We start from the raw sequence: 18,754 nt of genomic DNA on the forward strand, positions 1-18,754 counted from the left end.
CGTAAAGTGCATTCATTATTTAAAAAAAAAGCCTGATTCAAGGACATTTTCGTCCTTTTAGTTTTTCTGAATTTTTTTCCTTTTTCACATTTTTTTTTTCTCTCTTATTTTTCCTTTTTTTGGTTTCGTCCTTTTGCTACTACGCCAAGCACCGCTCGGGTTCTTTCCTCTGAAACCTGCTGTTCCACTTCCTCTCCCTCCTCTTCCATCTCCTTCACCACCTTGCACCCCCCTCTCTTCTCCGACCGCAAGTCTTATTTTCCTCCCGGACTCACCGCTCAAAGCCCTCCAGACTCGCCCTCGCTGGAGCGGACGACGACCTCGACGCAGTCCTCCCAGCCACGAAGCAGCCTCCGCTAGCTCCACTCCTCCATTTGATCATTTCAGTTTTGAGTTCTTTACGATCGCAACGATCTCGAAAGACCCTCTTCCCCTCCCTTGCCCATCGCCGGCCTCAGGCTCGGGCAAGGCAAGGGCTGCCATCGAGAGGAAAGCTCTCCTGACGTCAAGCACAGCGATTCAGGGCATAGTGGATCACTAAACATCTCTTCTCGAGGATTTGGTTATGACAATCGAGTCATTATCTCTCAATCCCTTGCGAAATATGTATGGAAAAGTAGTCTAGGATTCGGTGTTCCTTCCTCATCGTCTGTTTGGTCGCAGCAGAGAGCTTCCAGGACCCCAACCTCATCCGGCTTGTCTCTGACGGCGTCCTTCCCCACGACTTGAGTTCTCTATCCTCCCGATCGTCGATCGTACCTTCCACACCAAGCACAAGGCCGACCAGAACCTCCCTCTCGTCCTCTCCTCTCAGCTCGCGCTTGACAGAAAAAATCCGAGAAAGGGGAGCAACGCAAAGCAGAAAAGAGAGAGGCTCTGGGTTGCAAAAGGAAAACGCAGAAAGAAGAGGCTCTTCATTCTCACTCGTGCGCACCATGCCCGACCAGCCGTCTCTATCGCCGCCGTCCGATGACCTTCGGCCGACATGCTTTCGCACCAGAGGAACTCGTCTTTGGGAGTAAAATCGAGAAAGAAAGCCTAAAAAGCTCGTGAGTGGGCTAGAGCAGACCGAGGAGGACTTCGAGGGGTGAGTCCGGGAGGAAAATAAGTCTTGCGGTTGGAGTAGAGAGGAGGGCGCGGGGGGGGGGGAGATGGAAGAGGAGGGAGAGGAAGAGGAACAAGATCTTTTGGAGTTGAGAACCCGACCGGAGCTTGGCTTAGTAGCAAAAGGACGAAAAGAAGAAGAAGAAGAAAAGAACAGTAAAAGAGGAAAACCGAACAAAGAAAAAGAAAAGGTAAACAGTTCAAAAAAACTAAAAGGACGAAAACGCCTTTGAGTCAGACCTTTTTGAAATAATAAAGACACTTCAAATCATTATTTAAAATAAGGTTCACTTCAAATCTATTATTTTAGAAAACGAGTGTATTTCAGGGTCTCATTTGAAATTTGCCCTTATTTTAGATAAGAACGTCAAATGTCCTTTTTGTTTCAAAGAAAAATCTAGCTGGAGTATATTTTCGCCGTTTATCCTTTTTTGCAATTTTCCTTTTCCTTTTTCTTTTCTTTTCTTTTTCTCATCTCCTCCCCTCGCCGGCGTTGGGCGAGAAAGCCCGATGCCGGCCCACTGCCTCGGCCGGTGGGCCGATGCCAGCCCACCGGCGACCCTTGCCAGCCCAAGGGAAAAGGATACGGCAATCTCTCCCTCGTTCCAGCGAATTCCACACATCGCAGCGAAGTGAGGAGCTTCCAATTGCCCTTTTTCTGCCTCCGCGATCACTGTCAAATTGTCTTCACTCTCTTTTGGGCATGAGCCTCTAATCATGATCCATTTCAAGATCAAAAGAAGCAGAAAAATCTTGGCTTTTTATTTTTTTTGCTTGCCTCTTTTTGCTGCTTGCAAATTTTGAAGAGCGGGGGTTGTCGTTGGCTGCTTTCTTGTTTCCACTATTCTTCTGCTTGTTGATGATGGAGTTAGGTGAGGGCCGGTGTCTAGCAACCCTCACTAAGGCTGTGTTAGGCGAGGGAAGCCCTGGCCAAGCGAGGGTGCGAGGGGAACCCTCTCCCTCGCCCGGGCCGGTGTCGAGCAACCCTCGCTCGGGGTGGCGACGGGCAAGGGAAGCCTTGGCCAAGGGAGGGCTACCCTCGCCCTTGCCTAGGCTAGTGAGGTTTTTCCGTGCTGGTGTCGGGCAAAGGCGAGGGTTGCCCTCTCGACAGGCAACCCTCGCCCAACGCCGACGATGGCCAAGAAAGAAAGTGATAAAAAAGAAAACAGAACAAAAGGAAAAGGAAAACAAAAAAGGAAAAAATTGCAAAAAAGTAAAAGACGAAAATGCCCTTCCATAAAGTCCTTTTTTAAAACAAAGAGATCATTTCACGCCCTTATTTGAAACAATATCCACTTTGGGCCCTTATTTGAGAAAATAAGAGTACTTGGAGCCTTTAGTTGAAATTTTTCTCGACATTTATTTTATCAATCGTATTTCAAGAGTGGTGGAATTTATTTTTTAGGGGTTAATATTTGGTGCCAAATTTACTTTAAATTAATTTTTTAATCATAAAAAATATCAAATTGGTACATTTATGATAAATTTATTCAAAACTAATTTTTGATCATGAAAAATCTCAAAATAATACATCCGTAAAAAATTTACCCTAAACTAATTTTTTAATAACAAAAAACCTCAAACCGATACATTTGTGATAAATTTACCTTTTATTAGTTTTCTAAACTTTATTGTCAACTAGTTGAGTTGGATGACGGTTGGCGGATGTATTAGTTTGAGATTTTTATCATCCGTTTGTCACAAGTGTATCAATTTGGGGTTATTGATAGTGTTAACCTAATTTAATAAACATTAATGGATGGTAAATTTGTTACAAATGTAAAAAATTAGTTTGGGATAAATTTCTCACAAGTTGAGATTTGTCGCATTCAAAAACTTAGCTTGGAGTAAATTTGTCATACGTGTATCCGTTTGGAGTTTTTTTAGGTAAATTCATCGTAAGCGTACTAATTTAAAATTTTTCGTGACATTAATTCACTTTTTAATAAATGTTAACCATAATATTTATCAATAAAACGCAACGGAGAGAAGTCAAATACTTCCGTCGCCCCACTCTGTCCTCTCTCTCCAGTCTTCTCTCTTCTTCTTTGTTGTGAATTATCAATGGCTAGTCATTTGAGCCTTCTCTACCTACCACCACTCGGCCTAGCCACCGCCCAACGTGGCCGTTGAAGCCCTCCGGCGACATCCCATTCAGGCTACTTCGAGGCCGATGACTAAAGATCGACCCCGATCTGTCGTCGTCAGAGGTCCGGGACATCAGAACATATCAATACCTTGTTGGAAATTTTCTCCAAACCGGACTCGAGGAAGACATAATCCATAACACAAACAAAAGATACATCTCCCACCAACGAAAATGAAGCCCGATCAAATCTGTGCTCCCAAAGGAATGGGCTATGGCCGATCAATGGCGAGTCCGGTACTGGCCTCAAATGTCCTTTGGCAAGTTTACACATCATTAAAAGACCCTTAGGTTTCTCCGTGTTAACCTGGTTCGGGCAGGGCAAGGAGGGTAAATTGGACCCGAAAAGGAAACCGATTGTCTTGACTCGCACGTTTTTCCGTTCGGACTAATTCGACTTGCCATCGTACTCGTGATCACGTCTGAACAGTCCGTGGCGAGTTGTCGTTGGGTGAACGCTCGAGCCCATAGAGATACAAGCAAGTGGGCTCACGCCTACGCTGGTTCTGCTCTCTTTCCGTAATCCACTGAAGACGCAATGGACATTTGCTTGCAATTTCCATTGCAAGTCCTCCTTAGTTGTTGACTTCATCTGCTTCTATCCCCGAGGAAGAACAGAAAATGGAAAAAGCAGATCACGTCAACCGCGTCTTTCGGAGACAACTGAATAATTTTCTTGAACCAACGAAAAGAGCTCAACAATTTCTTGGTACTTGGGTCGTAGCAAATGCTAAGATCCAAATACTTTACCATTTTTTTTCCGCAATAAATAGGGCGACGAGAGACATCTGCTACAGTTATCTTGCGCGGGTGTATTGTCTAATGTTTCCACATTTAGTATGAAATGTTCAATTCGAGTCCTAACTATCTAGCTCATCTACTTTGACGAGCTGTATTCTATTTTATATATGTGTACGTACAGAATTGCCGCACCACAATCTTTAGTTATCATGCAACACAAAGTACGGATATTACCGTGATCAAATCCGCCCACAGTTTATTTATGTACTCACTTGGGAAGTTTTGGTTTGAGCGTGGTATATATACTAAGCGAAATGATCGTGTGACAATCCTTAATTCAATGTAGATTAACAATCTGTTCAGGGCCAAAAAAAATAAAAATTAATATGGAGTTCACTAGTTCAAGAATTTATAGCGCATAATATGTTGTTAGTCTCACGTACATCCATAAATTGTTATGCTAGCAAATTTCTGATGGTATTTGAATTTGTAGCACGTGGGTCCCGCTTGGTTCCAATTTGTCAAATTTGAATGACGGATGTGGGCGCTCAGGTAGTTTCGTCGTCCTTGCAAAAGGTGCTCAAAAAGCCGAGTAATTGCCGCTAGGTAGCTTCTGGGAGCGTTTCGAGCCGGTCCCTGCAACGCAAGTTCGTGGAAGGCCTTGACTTGACGAACCATAGTTGACGTGATCCCTCAGCCCCTCTCTATAAAAGGCCAAACGCTCTCCTTTCGCTGGACAATTGTGTCTCCTTTCGTATCCTTAACAAGAAAATGGCGCACGAAAACGCCCAGCGGGGACAAAAGCTTCCAGTCTCTTCGTCGGACACCGGTGCCGATGATCGCGCCCGCTCCGGCCTCCCCAGTTCGATCCCCCTCACTTTCCTCACCATCAACAGCGTCAGCACCATCTATCGAGCGTCCGTCAGCGGCGACACCCCCATGGTCTTCTTCATCGTCTTCGTGTACCTCTCGTACCTCTTGCTCGACTACTGCTTCACCGAGCTGGAGAGGTCGCCCCCCACGGGCGGGGGCCCTCGGCGCGAGACGCTCAAGCTCGTCGCCTGGATCTCCTCCACTGCGATCGGGTTCGGCTTCGCCTACCACTTCTCGCAGCTTGCCAGCGCGTGGATGGCCGTGGCTTTCCATGTCATCGCCGCCGCTAGCAGCGGGGGAGTTTTCTACACCTACTTTTGCTGCGACCGTGGGGACCGCGACCGCAGAACGTGGTGTAGGGTCGAGAAGATCGACGTCGAGTTTGTGTTCGATGGGGCGAAGAAGCCGAGGGCCGACGCCGAAAGCGTGGGAAATTTGTCTGCTGCGGCAGAGAACGTTTGATTTGTGCTATCGTCAAGTTGAGGAGTGTTTGTTACATAGTCGTATCACCAGTTAAATCGACCTCAATTCGTGTACTGGCGAGCTATAATGTTCATCAGCAGAAATGTATTCCTGCATTTCCATCCAAAATAAACTCATTCGACCCTCCATTTCCGTTCGATTGAATTGAACAAACCTGGACGACCAGATTCGGAACTTTGCGAAATCCGGACGCGAATCGGATAGTAAGGGCCCGCATGAAATCATTTCAGAATTTTTACTTATCTGCCAGTAGCCCATTTGGCGGAAAAATGTGGTTGATAAAAATCGATCATAGTAAATCTTTGGTAAAAAATTTATTTGGTATGATCTTTTACTTAAGATTTTTCACTTCGATAAGATTTTGGCCAATTTTGAGAAGTAAAAAATTTTAATCTTGGCATTATCGCCCACCCACCCCGCCCACCGCCCACTATCGCCGAAAATTTTGTTAATAATGTTTCAAAATAGAAATTTTCAACCGTTACCAAACGAATTTTTCGATCGACTGGAAGTAGAAGTAAAAATCTACTTTTGAGGAGAAGTAGAGAAATCAACTTCTGATCAGAAATTGATTTCTTGGGGAGAAGTGTTACCATGCGCACCCTAAAAGACCAAAGAAGAAATGAGAATCAAACCATGAACATCATCGAGCAAAAATCGATTTTGTAAATAGTTAAGTACAATGCTCAAGTTCTACCTCGCGTTCGGTGATCGAAACGAAGAAGTCGATGTGTAGGTCGAGGTCGCGCATGACAATTTTTTAGAGCAGATATCTATTTATTCATGCAATTTTATTTTTCTAATTCTGGAGCCCCATGAAGAAGTAAAAACCCTCTAGAAGTAGAAAAATCAACTTTTGATAATAAGTGTGGCCATGGGCGCCTAAGCTATCAAGCTCTACCTCAACCAAGAAAAAGATAAAACAAAAGCAAAGACGGAGAATGCTTTTGCACTCTTTTCTTTTCTACCTGACTACTTTTACTAGAACCGTTGATTCCTCCTCTCCTCTCACCTCTTCCTAAATTTCTCCCAACAACGTCAACTCACTCCGAAAGAAGATGAAATTCAGATGAAATCGACGTTCCTCCAACTAAGGTATGGACCTGGCGACAAGGGACGTCAAGGCGGCGAGGAGGGATTTGTTGCCCCGCGGCTGGGCCTTAAGGGACCGAATTGGATTCCAATTGAAGTCCCGAATTGGATTCCAATCATCCAATTGGAATCCAATTCGGTCCCTTTATAGCCGTCGCAACAAAGTCGGCTAGCCACGATTTGGACGGGTCGGCGAGCTGGGGCCTTTATTGAAGACTAAGAATACATTTGATTCGGCTTCGGGAGCAAGTCTATGAACAAAATACAAATATCTTTGGGCTAAAAGGGTTTTTTCAAAATTCAATTGCGTTTGGTAAAACGTTCTTTGTAAAGCAGCTTTTGGTTTGATAGAGTTTGGCAAAAATTCTTCTAGCAAAGGACTTTGGCTACACTTTTTTTTTTTTAATTATTATAAAAAAAATCTCAAACTGAGCTGGCAAAAGGGTCGTGGTGCCGGCGAGCCAGATCCGACGCGGGCGACCATCGTCTAAGTTCGTGTAACACCAAGCAATGGTCGCCTGGCTCACCCAACCTCATGTGACCGTCGCTTAGATCGGACGACCTCGTTGATGTTCATCTCGCCCTTTGCACTCACCAACCCCTCACCGGTCGCCTTCGCACAGAGAAGATGTAAAGTAACAACGAGAGCAAAAAAAAAACACAAAAGTGAAAAAATTAATAAGGGTAGTTTTTCAAGAAAAATATCATTTCACTGTAGCAATGGCGTTCCACAAACGCTAAAAGCAAGAACAGCATTTGCCTAAAGGGGTACAAATTTTTTTTATCGAATATGCCTTCTTCTTTTTTTGTCCAAGGCTGAACTACGCGCAACCTAACTCAACCACTTCAAATTCTTTGCTGAGACAAGATATGCTCTAATCCCTCTTTGGAGAAAAGATTCCACTTCAATGTTCCGGTAAAAGCGTGGACATACTAAAAAATGTTAACAACTAGTTTCTGAGAAATTTTTAAATAAGATTATGAATTGCAGTCATTTTTTTTAAATAAAAAGTTCAAAGTGAATTTTATTTTAAATAAGAGCCTGAAATATCCTAATTTTTTAAAAAAAAATACATAACCAAAGAAATTTAGCAATTTCTTTTTTATTTATTTATTTTTCCTCTCTTCTCATCGATGGCCGTCATTGGCCACCATTGAGATTGGCCACTGGCGAGAGGAGGGGCCCAAAAAAGAAAAATTAAAAAAAATGATGAAAATGCGTATGTTCATATCTTAAAACAAAATTCATCTCTAAGTTAAAAAAAAAAAAAAAGCATTTTGAGCTCGTATTTAGAATTTTTCCTTAATTTTATCAAAATATTGCAAATCAATAATCACAGCTATACCCTGAGCTTTGCTTTCATAAAAAGCCATTACATAGGACCTGTTTTTGCTCATTCGTCCTCGAAGGCAGAGATAGTCACAATGGGCTCCTTCCTCTCCAGGCTCCTCGGAGCTCCGTCCGACGGCTCGTCGGAGTCTTCTCGCGTCCAGGCGTTCCACTCCGCCCCACAGTGGCAGCTCCACTTCAACACCGTCAAGGAGACCTCCCAATTGGTAAGACTAAACCCCAACCTCCTCCCTCCGATCTCGTTCTTCTGGAATACGATCGAGCGTCAGATGTTCTTGGAAATTGACATGTTTGCGGTTGCGTTTGGGGAGTGAAGATGGTGATCGATTTCGCGGCTTCCTGGTGCGGGCCTTGCAGGATGATGGAGCCGGCCGTGAACGCCATGGCTACTCAGTTCGCCGACGTCGAGTTCGCCAAAATCGACGTCGACGAGTTGTCCGTACGTGGCTCCCCTCTCTCTCACGCCGTTTTTTAGGATTTTTATTGTCGCCCACGATGTTGAACTCGAGCTGATCTTTTCCCCACTCCCCCTCCTCCCCCCTCCCCCCTCTTCCGTGTTTGTCGCGATGGCGAAATAATGCAGGACGTGGCACGGGAGTTCGGAGTGCAGGCGATGCCGACGTTTGTGCTGGTGAAGAAAGGGACGGAAGTGGACAGGATCGTGGGGGCGAATAAGGACGAACTCGAGCGGAAGATCCAGAGGCACAGGGCTCTCGTGGCTGCCAGTTGAGTTCGATTCCTTTGCTCTTCTTCGAGGGGAAAAATAAAGAGTGTGTTTGTATTGTACCTTCAATTCCGACTGTATCGTGTGCAAATAACGCTTATATGTATCGCGAAGCATCAGGAATGTTTCGTGTGTGATCTGGTGGATAGTGTTTGAATTCAGAGAGGCATCATGGTCGATGTCTCTAGTACTTCTCTGATTTTATGCCTGTCACAAGTTCTCATCTCATTGCTTGTGGATTGACATTTTTGGATGCGTTATGGTTTGATGTTTGGGACTTGTCGGACCAGTCGAGCAAATTCATGAATTGTTCCATCTGCATCTAGGTCCAACGCAAGCTCGAAGTTTTGAGTAGCTCGATCAAACACTCGGCCTTTTCGCGAGTTTTGAGTAGCTTGATCGACCTTTTTGCGAGTTTTGAGTAGCTCGATCAAACACTCGAATCGAGCTCGAAACCCAAAATGCCCGCATGGAGCAATTTGCCCACGTAGTAATTTTTTGGCGAAGAAAGAGCATGAGCTCAGAATTCGAGCTTTACTCGGAAGCTTACTGCAATTTAAAGTCCGAGGCAGAGTCTAGATCGAGCATCTCAAACACTGAATTCGTTGATCTCGGTGCTTCTAAAATAAGCTCCCGTCAAACTTCAGTCGATCAACATCTGAACGGAGTAGAGCTTGTACTGTACGGGGTTGACTGTAGCTGGCTCGAGAAACTAATCGGTAAACGCTCGATTTCTTGGATGACCATTCAAACACAGACAGTTATGAGTACCGCGAGAAAGCAGTACGGGTTATGTTATGCATACTTCCTAGGTATATAGCATATGCTAAAGATATAGGTACTCCTCACTCCAGCAGTACATCTGTACAAGGTATATGAGCAAATCCAAGACCCCCTCTCTAAACAGTGTAGGCTTGTTGGATAGTGTCGATGTCGAGGCCCTTCAGTCTTACCACCGACTCGACATGCCCCTTCAGCGTGGTCAGCTCTCTCAGCCTGCGAGAAACAAGGTTGAAATGGTCAACATCTCTGAAAGTAGAAAGCATCGGCCTCTCATGGACATAAGACGCTCCATGGGATCTTGCAATATCAGAAATCAATAACCAGTTTCGATTATCTTTGCTCTGATTCTTTCTCGAGTTATGTCGAGGGCATCATCCTCAGAACTAACAATGACTTTCCCAAGCACTCGATATTATCAGGACACTTCCCATTTCAGCCCAAGTAAGAGGGAACTCTTAAGGTAAAGTTTTTCTATACAACAAAATAAGTTGCTTTATCCCTAATCTTCCAATGGAAGCTTCCGCTCTGCTTCTATCAGACAGGCGTAGTTTTGACTCGATTATCCTCTCTTGATTGGAGAAAATGTCCAGATTAAGATGCAAAATTGTGCAAGCTAGAGCAGCAGAAAGAAACTATCCTTGGCTGAGAACAGTTGGAAAAGGGTAGCTGATGATACTGTACCTGGCAATTTCAGCCCGTCTTTTTGCTTCTTCGGCCATCTGGTTCAGTTCAGTATAGCTGTTGCGTTCGCCGAACATCTTGGTCTCGGGCGGATGCAGGCCGTGGAGCGTCCTCTGTGCATGTGCCCACTTTAGCTCACGCTCCTCTTTCCCGAAATCCTTTTTCCTCGTAAAGGCAATCTGCAGAGAAACAATAATAAATCAGCTTGCTCACCAATTGCTGGGTTCCTAATCCAGAAGTGAGCCAAAGCCGGTCATACCCTTTGCTCTATGACAAGATCCCAAGCCTTTCCACTCAATGCATATCGTGTAAAGAATTTGATGAAATCAAGCGGTATATAGGATATGAGGTTGTACAGCCAAACAACACCGGCCCAACCCCATCCGATCCCTTCTATTGCCGCAAAGCTCCACTTTGCATAAACAGCAATCACGGTAGCAATCTGTTGTCCATAGAAAGAAAACAGGTTATAGAAGAAATCGATGGCTCGACAAACTCCATTCACCGAAAAGAACCGTTGAGGCATCTTACCAACTGCGCAATAACAAAAGCAGCCACCAGTAGGAGACCGGGACGCTCAACAAATGACCAACTCCTGGCTCGAGTGACAAATATGAGGGCCTGACTGATCGTGCTCACTTGAAGGTATACTGCCGCGGCGAGCTTTCTGAAGTCATCCTTATGCTGAAGGCTCTTAACCCCAAAAGTACGCTAAAAGCAGGAAATTTTTCTAATCAGAGACTAGAATCAAGGGGGAAGATCTCCTTCAAACTTAAAAGCAGCGAAAAGATTGATTATTTGCGAACTCTGTAAAGAAAAATGTCGCATACAAGAACAACTCCATGCTCATGACTATTTCAATGATCACAAATAGCGAGCTCTTATGCCCCATCAGACACAAGATAAGCTTTAATCACAGAGCATGAATGACTAAGACCTGAGCAAATAATTCAAGAAATGCTGATATAGGTTCCGTATGTTTGTGAAGGTGTCATGTATCCATTGTCGAAGAAACAGGGAGGCCAAACATAAACTAGTCACTCAACCTTTCTCCTCCTTTATGGGGATCAAGTACTAAAATAACATTGGAACAATCATTTGTGGCAATCATGTTATATGGTATTCTTCACTATAAGAACACAAAATTTACCGGAAAAAAGTCTGTTTGGTAAGCCGCCCAGAAGAAAATGACCGTCATCATCGCCAAGTAACTGCCGAGAATAATACCAGTTGTAAAGATCTCCGCCAGCTTCCAACTGTCCGGCTGAGGTGAAGGTTTCACTCTGTCCTTGGATATCGTCATGATTGTACCTGTCAAGACATGCAACATTGAGACAAGAAACAGTGACCTACTGCAGTATGCTCGATGCAAATACGGCATCGAGGAGAGAACTTGATGCATCAAGTCAGCGACGAATATATTCTCCTTCACTCGTGACATAAGAACCCACAAAAATCATAACCAACTCTTTGCCTCATGCAGTCAGCTGGAAATTCGCGATGAAAGAGGACGCACCGTCATTTAGGATAGCGATGATCAGCACCATGAAGGGTGGAAAATCGAACTGCCAGATGAGGGCCAGTAACATGAAACCGAGCTGTGATAGATACCAGTTAGATAAAAAGACAGCACAAGTTTTTATTAGTGGTGGTTAAAAGCAAGACAAAGCTGTAGAAATATCAGAAATTAACTAGTTCCAAGCAAGCATCACAGAACTTACCACAATACGGATTGTGATGGAAACCGCATAGATCTGTAACAGAATCACAATTGGATAAGTCTGGTTGAACAAGGAATGTCTCAAAATGAAAAAAGACTATAATTAGTTTCCTCATTCTTTTTATTACGGCATAATCTAAATGAAAATAGATATAACCAGTGAAAAAAAGCAGGTGCACAAAACAAGAAGGGCAAAGGACCAAATAGAAAAGGGGAAAAAAGAAAGCAGACTAAACATAATAGCACATGCTTTAGGTTGCTATCTGTGAACTGTAGATTGCAAGTCAATAAGTGCGAGAAGTTTTGAGTAGCTCGTATCTATGGACTCATCCTCTGGATAAACTCTTGAATGCTCAATTCTTAGATACATTGGAACAAAAACCCAGCTCACCGTGTAATTCTTCATTCTTTGGAAAATTGCGCGACTGGTTAGCACTGCACTTATGATAACACTAAGGCCTGGTTCAGTAAGAACAATGTCAGAGGCACTACGCGCTGCATCAGTTGCATCAGCAACAGCTATGCCAATGTCGGCCTTTTTAAGTGCAGGGGCATCATTAACTCCATCTCCTGTCATTCCACATATGTGTTTCCGAGCTTGCAAGCGTTTCACAATCTCATATTTGTGCTCTGTATAGATACAGAATTTGATTAGTCATACACATAGCACTAGCAGCAGGCGATGTCATGCTAATTATGCCATGGAGATAAAATCTGGTCCTCCACTGACATCCAGCTGGCTAGTAGACTCCATGGAAGTAATCCTAGTGCAATGTCAAAGCCATACCCATGCAAATTCATCTGATGATATTTATCATGAGTTGAAAAGAAGAAAGACAATAAAATTCGTGACAGCTGAAAGAAATAAGACAGAAAAGAAAATAAAGTACCAGGAAAAACACCGGCAAAACCATCAGCCTTTTCGATAAGTTCATCCACGGGCAAAGCAGCAATTGACTCGTCCTTGTTCTGTCCCAACAGAGCAGATGATGGATACATGTTCGTTCCCATACCCAGACGACGTCCAGTTTCCTTTGCAATTGCCAGTTGATCACCTTTATTACAGGGTCACACAAATAGGCAAGTATCTGTAAGATTGTCGGAAAGGCATGCAGAGAGATTACAACAAAGATGAAAATGGAGTAGATTATGGATGCAAAAATCATAAACGAATTGCTAGTCTGGACAAAATTGCCAGAGGTGAGCTTTCAAAAATATAACAACCTAACTATGAGAGAAGTATTGGTGCATAGCAACTCATTAACATCTAATATAGGCTAGTATCTCATTTAAAATCGCACTATTCTGATGGGGAACGTAAAAGAGACAGTCGATATATAGAAAAGTTCCAACACTTTTTCCCCCCACACCTAGCACAAGCAAGGAGTAGAGGGATCCTTATTGACATTATCACGAGTGAAGAGCTATGCAATGCTGCAATCATCACACTGTCAAGCAGAAAATTAGCAATATGAACAGTTATATTCACCAGTTATCATTTTGACATTAACCCCCAAATTAAGTGCCCTTCTTATAGTTTCTGCACTATCGTGCCTCGGTGGGTCAAACAATGGCATGAGACCTATAAACTGCCAGGGACCTCCTGGGCTCTCTTTTGTTCCTTCAGGAACTTCCTGCATGGAAGACAGTGAAGTAAGCAATGGTAAAGAGGACCAAAGTGATCCAAATTATGGTAGAGCAGAAGTGAGCAATGACGACATCTCTTTCGGACATTTCACCTGGTAAGCTACCGCGAGGGATCGCAATCCTCGTTCAGCAAACTTATCAATCACGGAGTGAACTCTTCGCTCTATCTCTGATCTGTTGTGGACGAGGTTCAAAATCTATAACAGTAATCACAAGCAAAACTCAGATCTCCGTGCTTCAAGATCAGTCAAAGTGAACACAATCTGCTTGATCCTTACCTGCTCTGGAGCACCTTTACTGACGCGATGCATTTTACCTTCACCATCAATATATGTCAGAGCTGTTCTCTTGTCAGTAGGATTAAAGGGGAGGAAATGAACCTCTTGAATGCCAGCACGCGCCTTTGCAAAAGAAAGAATTTAAGAAACCATAATATTTAATAACGGCATGCCACACGTTACAGATTCCTCCTACATGAAATGACCTTCCGTCGTATGTACAAGAAGCAGTGCATTATCAGTCACCATACCTCCTTTGGATCCGCCAATGTTCCAACGATGGCAGCATCTATTGCATCTTGGTTCTCCATTCTCGATGCCCTTGCCGCCATTAGAACAACGGCATCTGCATCCACCCCTTTAGCAAATACCTGACAGTGTTTGAAAGATGTTACAGGACAAGTAGATAAAGGAAATAAGAAACAGATGATGAAAACGAGCTACATAATAACCTCAATGAGGGTCTTATCAACTGTCAGCTTGTTTAGGGTCAGAGTTCCAGTTTTGTCACTGCAAAGTACATCCATCCCTGCCATTTCTTCTATTGCTGTCATCCTTTTCGTTATAGCTCCCTGGATTTATCAATAATAAGCAATGAGAAGATGCAGTTATTTTAATTATGAAACCACCAAAACATCGAACAGTAATCCATCAAGACCTACCTGCTGAGCTAGCCGATGAGACCCAATTGCCATTGTCACTGATAACACTGTCGGCATGGCTATAGGGATTCCCCCAATAAGCAGTACAAGCAGATTGTCAATTCCTGGACGGTATTCTCGGTGCTGGATTGGAAACATGACGATGATCTCTACTATCATCCCCACGGCAATGGAACATATACAGAAATTCCCAATGGCAGTTAACACCTGTAAGCAATGCCATGAGCTTAAAAAATCGTATATAGAATGTCATGTATCAAAGAGGGCAAGTCCTAATTAGTGCCAAAAACCAAACAGCTACAAAAAAACTAACTCTTTTTTCACAAAAAGACATAGCTAATCCAACTTCAGGCTCCAGTATCACCAACAAAGTGCAAATATTAGTTACATCACAGAAATAGATAATAATATTCTGTAAAATTTGACAGGGTAGCTTCAAATTTCCATGCCATTTTGCAACTATGTCCCACTTTAGTGAACCAGCCATGAGCGGGTGCTAGACGTTTCATTAAAAGAAGATTGCTTTCCTTGGTGTTCAAACAGCATCTCTCCTTCCTCTTTTCTCATTCTGTAGTCATTTTCCGTTCCTTCTCATGATTTTGCTGTCGTTGTAAATAACAGGGCATTGTCATGCACATCTGCTCACCTTTTGGAAGTGTCCTACTTGGTTTGTGGAATCAACGAGATGAGCGGCCTTGCCGAAGAACGTGTGAACACCCGTTGCAATGACCACAGCTTCTATTTCTCCTTGTTTGCAAGTAGAACCAGAGTAAACACTGTCACCAGGACCCTTCGTCACCGGAAGCGATTCCCCTGTAAGCGCAGACTGCAGATTCAAGAGCAAACCGAGTCAGAGAAGTCAAATACATTATCGTAAAAATCTCAACACAATTATCTGAATTGCTCTCAGCACCTGATCGATCTTTAATGGATCGCCTTCAAGGAGGCGAGCATCAGCTGGTATAATGTCCCCCAGCTTCACGCTGATGATATCACCAGGAACAAGAATCGAAGCATCCTCCTCAATCCACTTCCCGTCTCGAAGGACCTGACCGAAATTTTGGAAAAAAGGATAGGTGATTTTGGGGAATGGGTGGTGGATCAGCCAAATTGCACATGAAGCAATGAAAGCAATAGAACAAGACAAGACAAGACATTTTGGTGAAGTACGAAAAATCAACAATTTTTGCGCATAGTTGCATTGATCAGTCCAGTAACTACCTTAGCTTTGGGGGCCAGACGGGCCATAAGAGCTGCCGCAGCGTTGCCAGCGTTATTCTCCTCTATAAAGCTGATGGTTGAGTTGATAATGAGCAGAGTAATAATCCCCACAAAATCCTGCCAATCAGGAGGTTTTCCCTGCAATTCACAAAAATTAGTCCCCCGTCCACCCGGAATGGTTCTATATGAATCAAATTTCGTGCCACCACTGCCAAACCAAGCTCAGGCTTGTAAATTCAACTGTGACGACACAAAAAACCCCACGAAGTTCTCACTTTGTTGCCATAAGATGCAGTGTAATACTGCTTGATCTTTTTTACCCACTATTTTGTTTCATCAACTAGGAAATTACACAGAGCGAACACGAATTTAGCTTCATTTTCGATGGAGGGAAAGAAACAGAGGCAAACCAGGAAGGAGCACTTACTCCACCGTTGGCCATGGCGATAGCCATGATAGCAGCGGCTTCCATGACCCATGAAAGTGGATTCCACATGAAACCCAAGAATTTAAGAAGCTTACTCTCCTGCACAAATTTTTTTTTTTTTGAGAAATAAAAAAAGCTCAAAAACAGAGCTTTCAAAAATAATCACCTTCAAGAAATTAACAGTAGTACGATATGATTACCTCCTTCTCTTCGAGCTTATTGTAGCCAAAAATGGCCAACCTTTGTTGGGCAGCCTCCGATGTGAGACCATTTGGTTGACACCTCAATGTCTGAAAAACCTCCGCAATAGGAACATTCTCCTGCACCACCAAATGAACTCAAATTCACCAACAACATCAGAAGGCAAGGAGAAGGGGGGAAAAACAGAACCCAGAACTGAAGAAACTATACAAAGCAAAGAATTCTCAGAAGGTATAAACGATGGATTCTTAGGGGCTGTTTTGGTACCAAATCAACAGCTTCCTTCAGCACAGCCTCCAAGGTCACATCTTTATCATCCATCTCTCACCCAACGATTGTGGGACTCTACCACATCAAGAACACCATCGCTCAGAAACAAAATACAAAGAGTCACGGAAGTTCATCATAAAGAAAAAGCATGATCAGAAGAAAGAACCCACAAAGAACCGTAACGTCTGGAACTACTAAATACTAATTACTGGGGTCTCTGTCTCCTTGTCCCTGGTCTGTTTGTCTCTCTCTCTCCCTCTGAAATATGAAACTGAAAGGTGGCAGAGCTTGCGGCGGGGGCGGGTGCAGACTAGTACGGTTTCTGGGCCACGGTGATGATGATGATGATAACCAGCTCAAAGGGGAGACCCATGTACTTGGCGGGTACAGTCTCCTCCGCTTCTATTATATTCCTCAGTTTTCTGCCCTCTCTGCTTTCTTTTTTAATTTCTCCGTTTTTCCCTCGATTTTTCAGCTGTTTATCTGTCTGCCTTTATCTGGAGAATATTAAAAAAAGTAGAGAGGAATGACGCACCTAGTTCAGGTGGCTTCGTGTTTATTGCTAGGGGCACGCCAATCCAACTGGGGACAATCATTTGTCCTTGGACTGGATTGTCCTTCAAGTTGGGGAAATCCTCCCTTTCGCCACCCATTCGACACCCAACACTCGAAATATTGAAGGGTCGACTGGTGGAATCGAAAAGATGATAAAGTCGCCACCTTTCTAATGCGAAGAAAAGAGGACATCGAAGGAGATGAGAGTCCGAAAAGTGAATAAATACAGTAAAAAGGAGATGAGATTCCAAGAAGTGAATAAATAAAGGGTGCTGATTGATAATACTTGTCGCTAAAAGTGTCGCCTTTTTTTTTTTTTTGGGGCTAAGTTTTCGCCGGCGAAGCCGCGATCAACATTTAAATTTCCAAGCGCTCAAAGTTATCCTTATTACTCTCATGTCTGATCATTCAAGTAAAATGAATTCAGGAGAAGGGCAATTAATGAGTGAGTTCGCATTGAACTAACTTTTTCAATGATGACTCTATTGGTGAAGTAGATACATTTGGTGATATATGAGCTACAAGAGTGTGGCCTACCACCTATTGCAAACAAGAAGAAGCGTGTATATCCATCTTTCTAGCGAAAATGAAAATGGAAAATCACATCCAAAATATATAATAACCACGTTTTTTCCTCCTTCTGATTTTTTTTTCTTTTCTTTTTATTTATATGGGTCGTTTGATCACAGCATAATTGCATCGGTTCATGCATGATATTCGGGCTCTTCGTGTAATACGTAAAAGTATTTTGTCAATAAGTCTTTCGAAATGTTGGTTACGTGCATTAACTTTCGGAAATACCATTTACTCGGCGAAAGATGGATATGTTAAAAACTGTAGAGTTTGTTAGCTGACCGTTAAAAACAAAAGAGGAGGCGTCGAGTCGAGGTTAAATTAACTCCAAATTTCGTGGAGCCCACGTACAGTCAATGTCTCTCTGTCACCACCAGTCGAGTCGGAGACAACCAAGTCGTATTAGTCAGTAAGAAAACCGAGGATGGTCATCTGTCGTTTTCCATCTCCCCTTCTTCTTCTTCTTCTTCTTCTTCTTCTTATTTGTCCAATTAAATTTCCTTATTCTCATGATTAGCATGAATTGAGTACCGATTTAATCCTTTGACTTTTGCTTTACGTGATCAAGTTTTATCAACTTTTTGAATTCCTACGATTTGATCCTTCAATTTTAGTTTCATTTTGCGCAATCGAATCCTCTAAATTTAATCAAATAATAAAATCTATGTCTACAAAAAAAAAATAATAAAATCAAGTGAAAGTTTCATTTTCCTTATTTGTTCCGTTTGCTTTTCTGCTTTGTATGATGTCATATTTGCATTACCATCAAGTAATTAAGGATACATAATTGATCACTGTCACAGTTAAGTTAGAGCGATTTAACAAAAAAGGATTCGACACCATAAAAGATTAAGAAAGTTAAGAGTATCGGATCGAACGAAATAAAACTTAGGAGATCAAATGGCAAGAGGTAGGAAAAGTTGATAAGCTTGACCGACACAAATTAAAAGCCAAAAGCTTAAAAATTAGCCAATTCGGAGGATTAAATCTATTCCCAACCCGCCGTTAATTGTCAATATTTTTAATATATTTTGGGGGAAAAAATCTTTGACCACATCCCTCCTTTTGGCCTGCGATGCCTCTCGAGTGTTGCTACGTGGAGAGAGATCCGACGCTGGGCCGGTCCCGAGTCCCACCACAAAGCCGAGAGATGGATGCGCCGCCGGCCATGACGCAAGAGCAGATCAGACGGCGTCGTGTCGGCTCCAACTTCCGCACGTGG

The 18,754-nt window shown here is 43.2% G+C and overlaps 2 protein-coding genes across 4 annotated transcripts; one reads left to right on the forward strand and one right to left on the reverse strand.

Moving 5' to 3' along the window:
• Positions 1-7,807: 7,807 nt before the first annotated feature.
• Positions 7,808-8,653, forward strand: LOC115727490 (thioredoxin H2). The gene is made up of 3 exons (XM_030657712.2): positions 7,808-7,996; positions 8,107-8,229; positions 8,374-8,653. The coding sequence occupies exons 1-3, from the start codon at positions 7,865-7,867 to the stop codon at positions 8,518-8,520; spliced, it is 402 nt and encodes a 133-aa protein (XP_030513572.1). The 5' UTR covers positions 7,808-7,864; the 3' UTR covers positions 8,521-8,653.
• Positions 8,654-9,031: 378 nt separating this feature from the next.
• Positions 9,032-16,930, reverse strand: LOC115727485 (plasma membrane ATPase 1-like). 3 transcript variants are annotated; one of them, XM_048272168.1, is made up of 22 exons: positions 16,612-16,930; positions 16,402-16,479; positions 16,134-16,253; positions 15,934-16,032; positions 15,507-15,644; positions 15,199-15,333; positions 14,932-15,111; positions 14,286-14,492; positions 14,076-14,195; positions 13,875-13,994; positions 13,624-13,746; positions 13,438-13,542; positions 13,188-13,332; positions 12,589-12,753; positions 12,090-12,328; positions 11,700-11,732; positions 11,495-11,576; positions 11,129-11,289; positions 10,510-10,689; positions 10,238-10,420; positions 9,979-10,157; positions 9,032-9,510 (listed from the first exon to the last, which is right to left on the reverse strand). In XM_048272168.1, exons 2-22 carry the CDS (start codon positions 16,453-16,455, stop codon positions 9,414-9,416), a joined length of 2,865 nt encoding a protein of 954 aa, XP_048128125.1. In that variant the 5' UTR covers positions 16,456-16,479; positions 16,612-16,930; the 3' UTR covers positions 9,032-9,413. The 3 variants fall into 3 exon arrangements, with proteins under 3 accessions (XP_048128125.1, XP_030513562.1, XP_030513564.1); XM_030657702.2 differs by having other exon boundaries at positions 16,575-16,930; XM_030657704.2 differs by lacking the exon at positions 16,612-16,930 and adding an exon at positions 16,588-16,606.
• Positions 16,931-18,754: the final 1,824 nt, after the last annotated feature.

Source organism: Rhodamnia argentea, chromosome 11 (assembly GCF_020921035.1).
Source record: "Rhodamnia argentea isolate NSW1041297 chromosome 11, ASM2092103v1, whole genome shotgun sequence".
Lineage (NCBI taxonomy): Eukaryota > Viridiplantae > Streptophyta > Magnoliopsida > Myrtales > Myrtaceae > Rhodamnia > Rhodamnia argentea.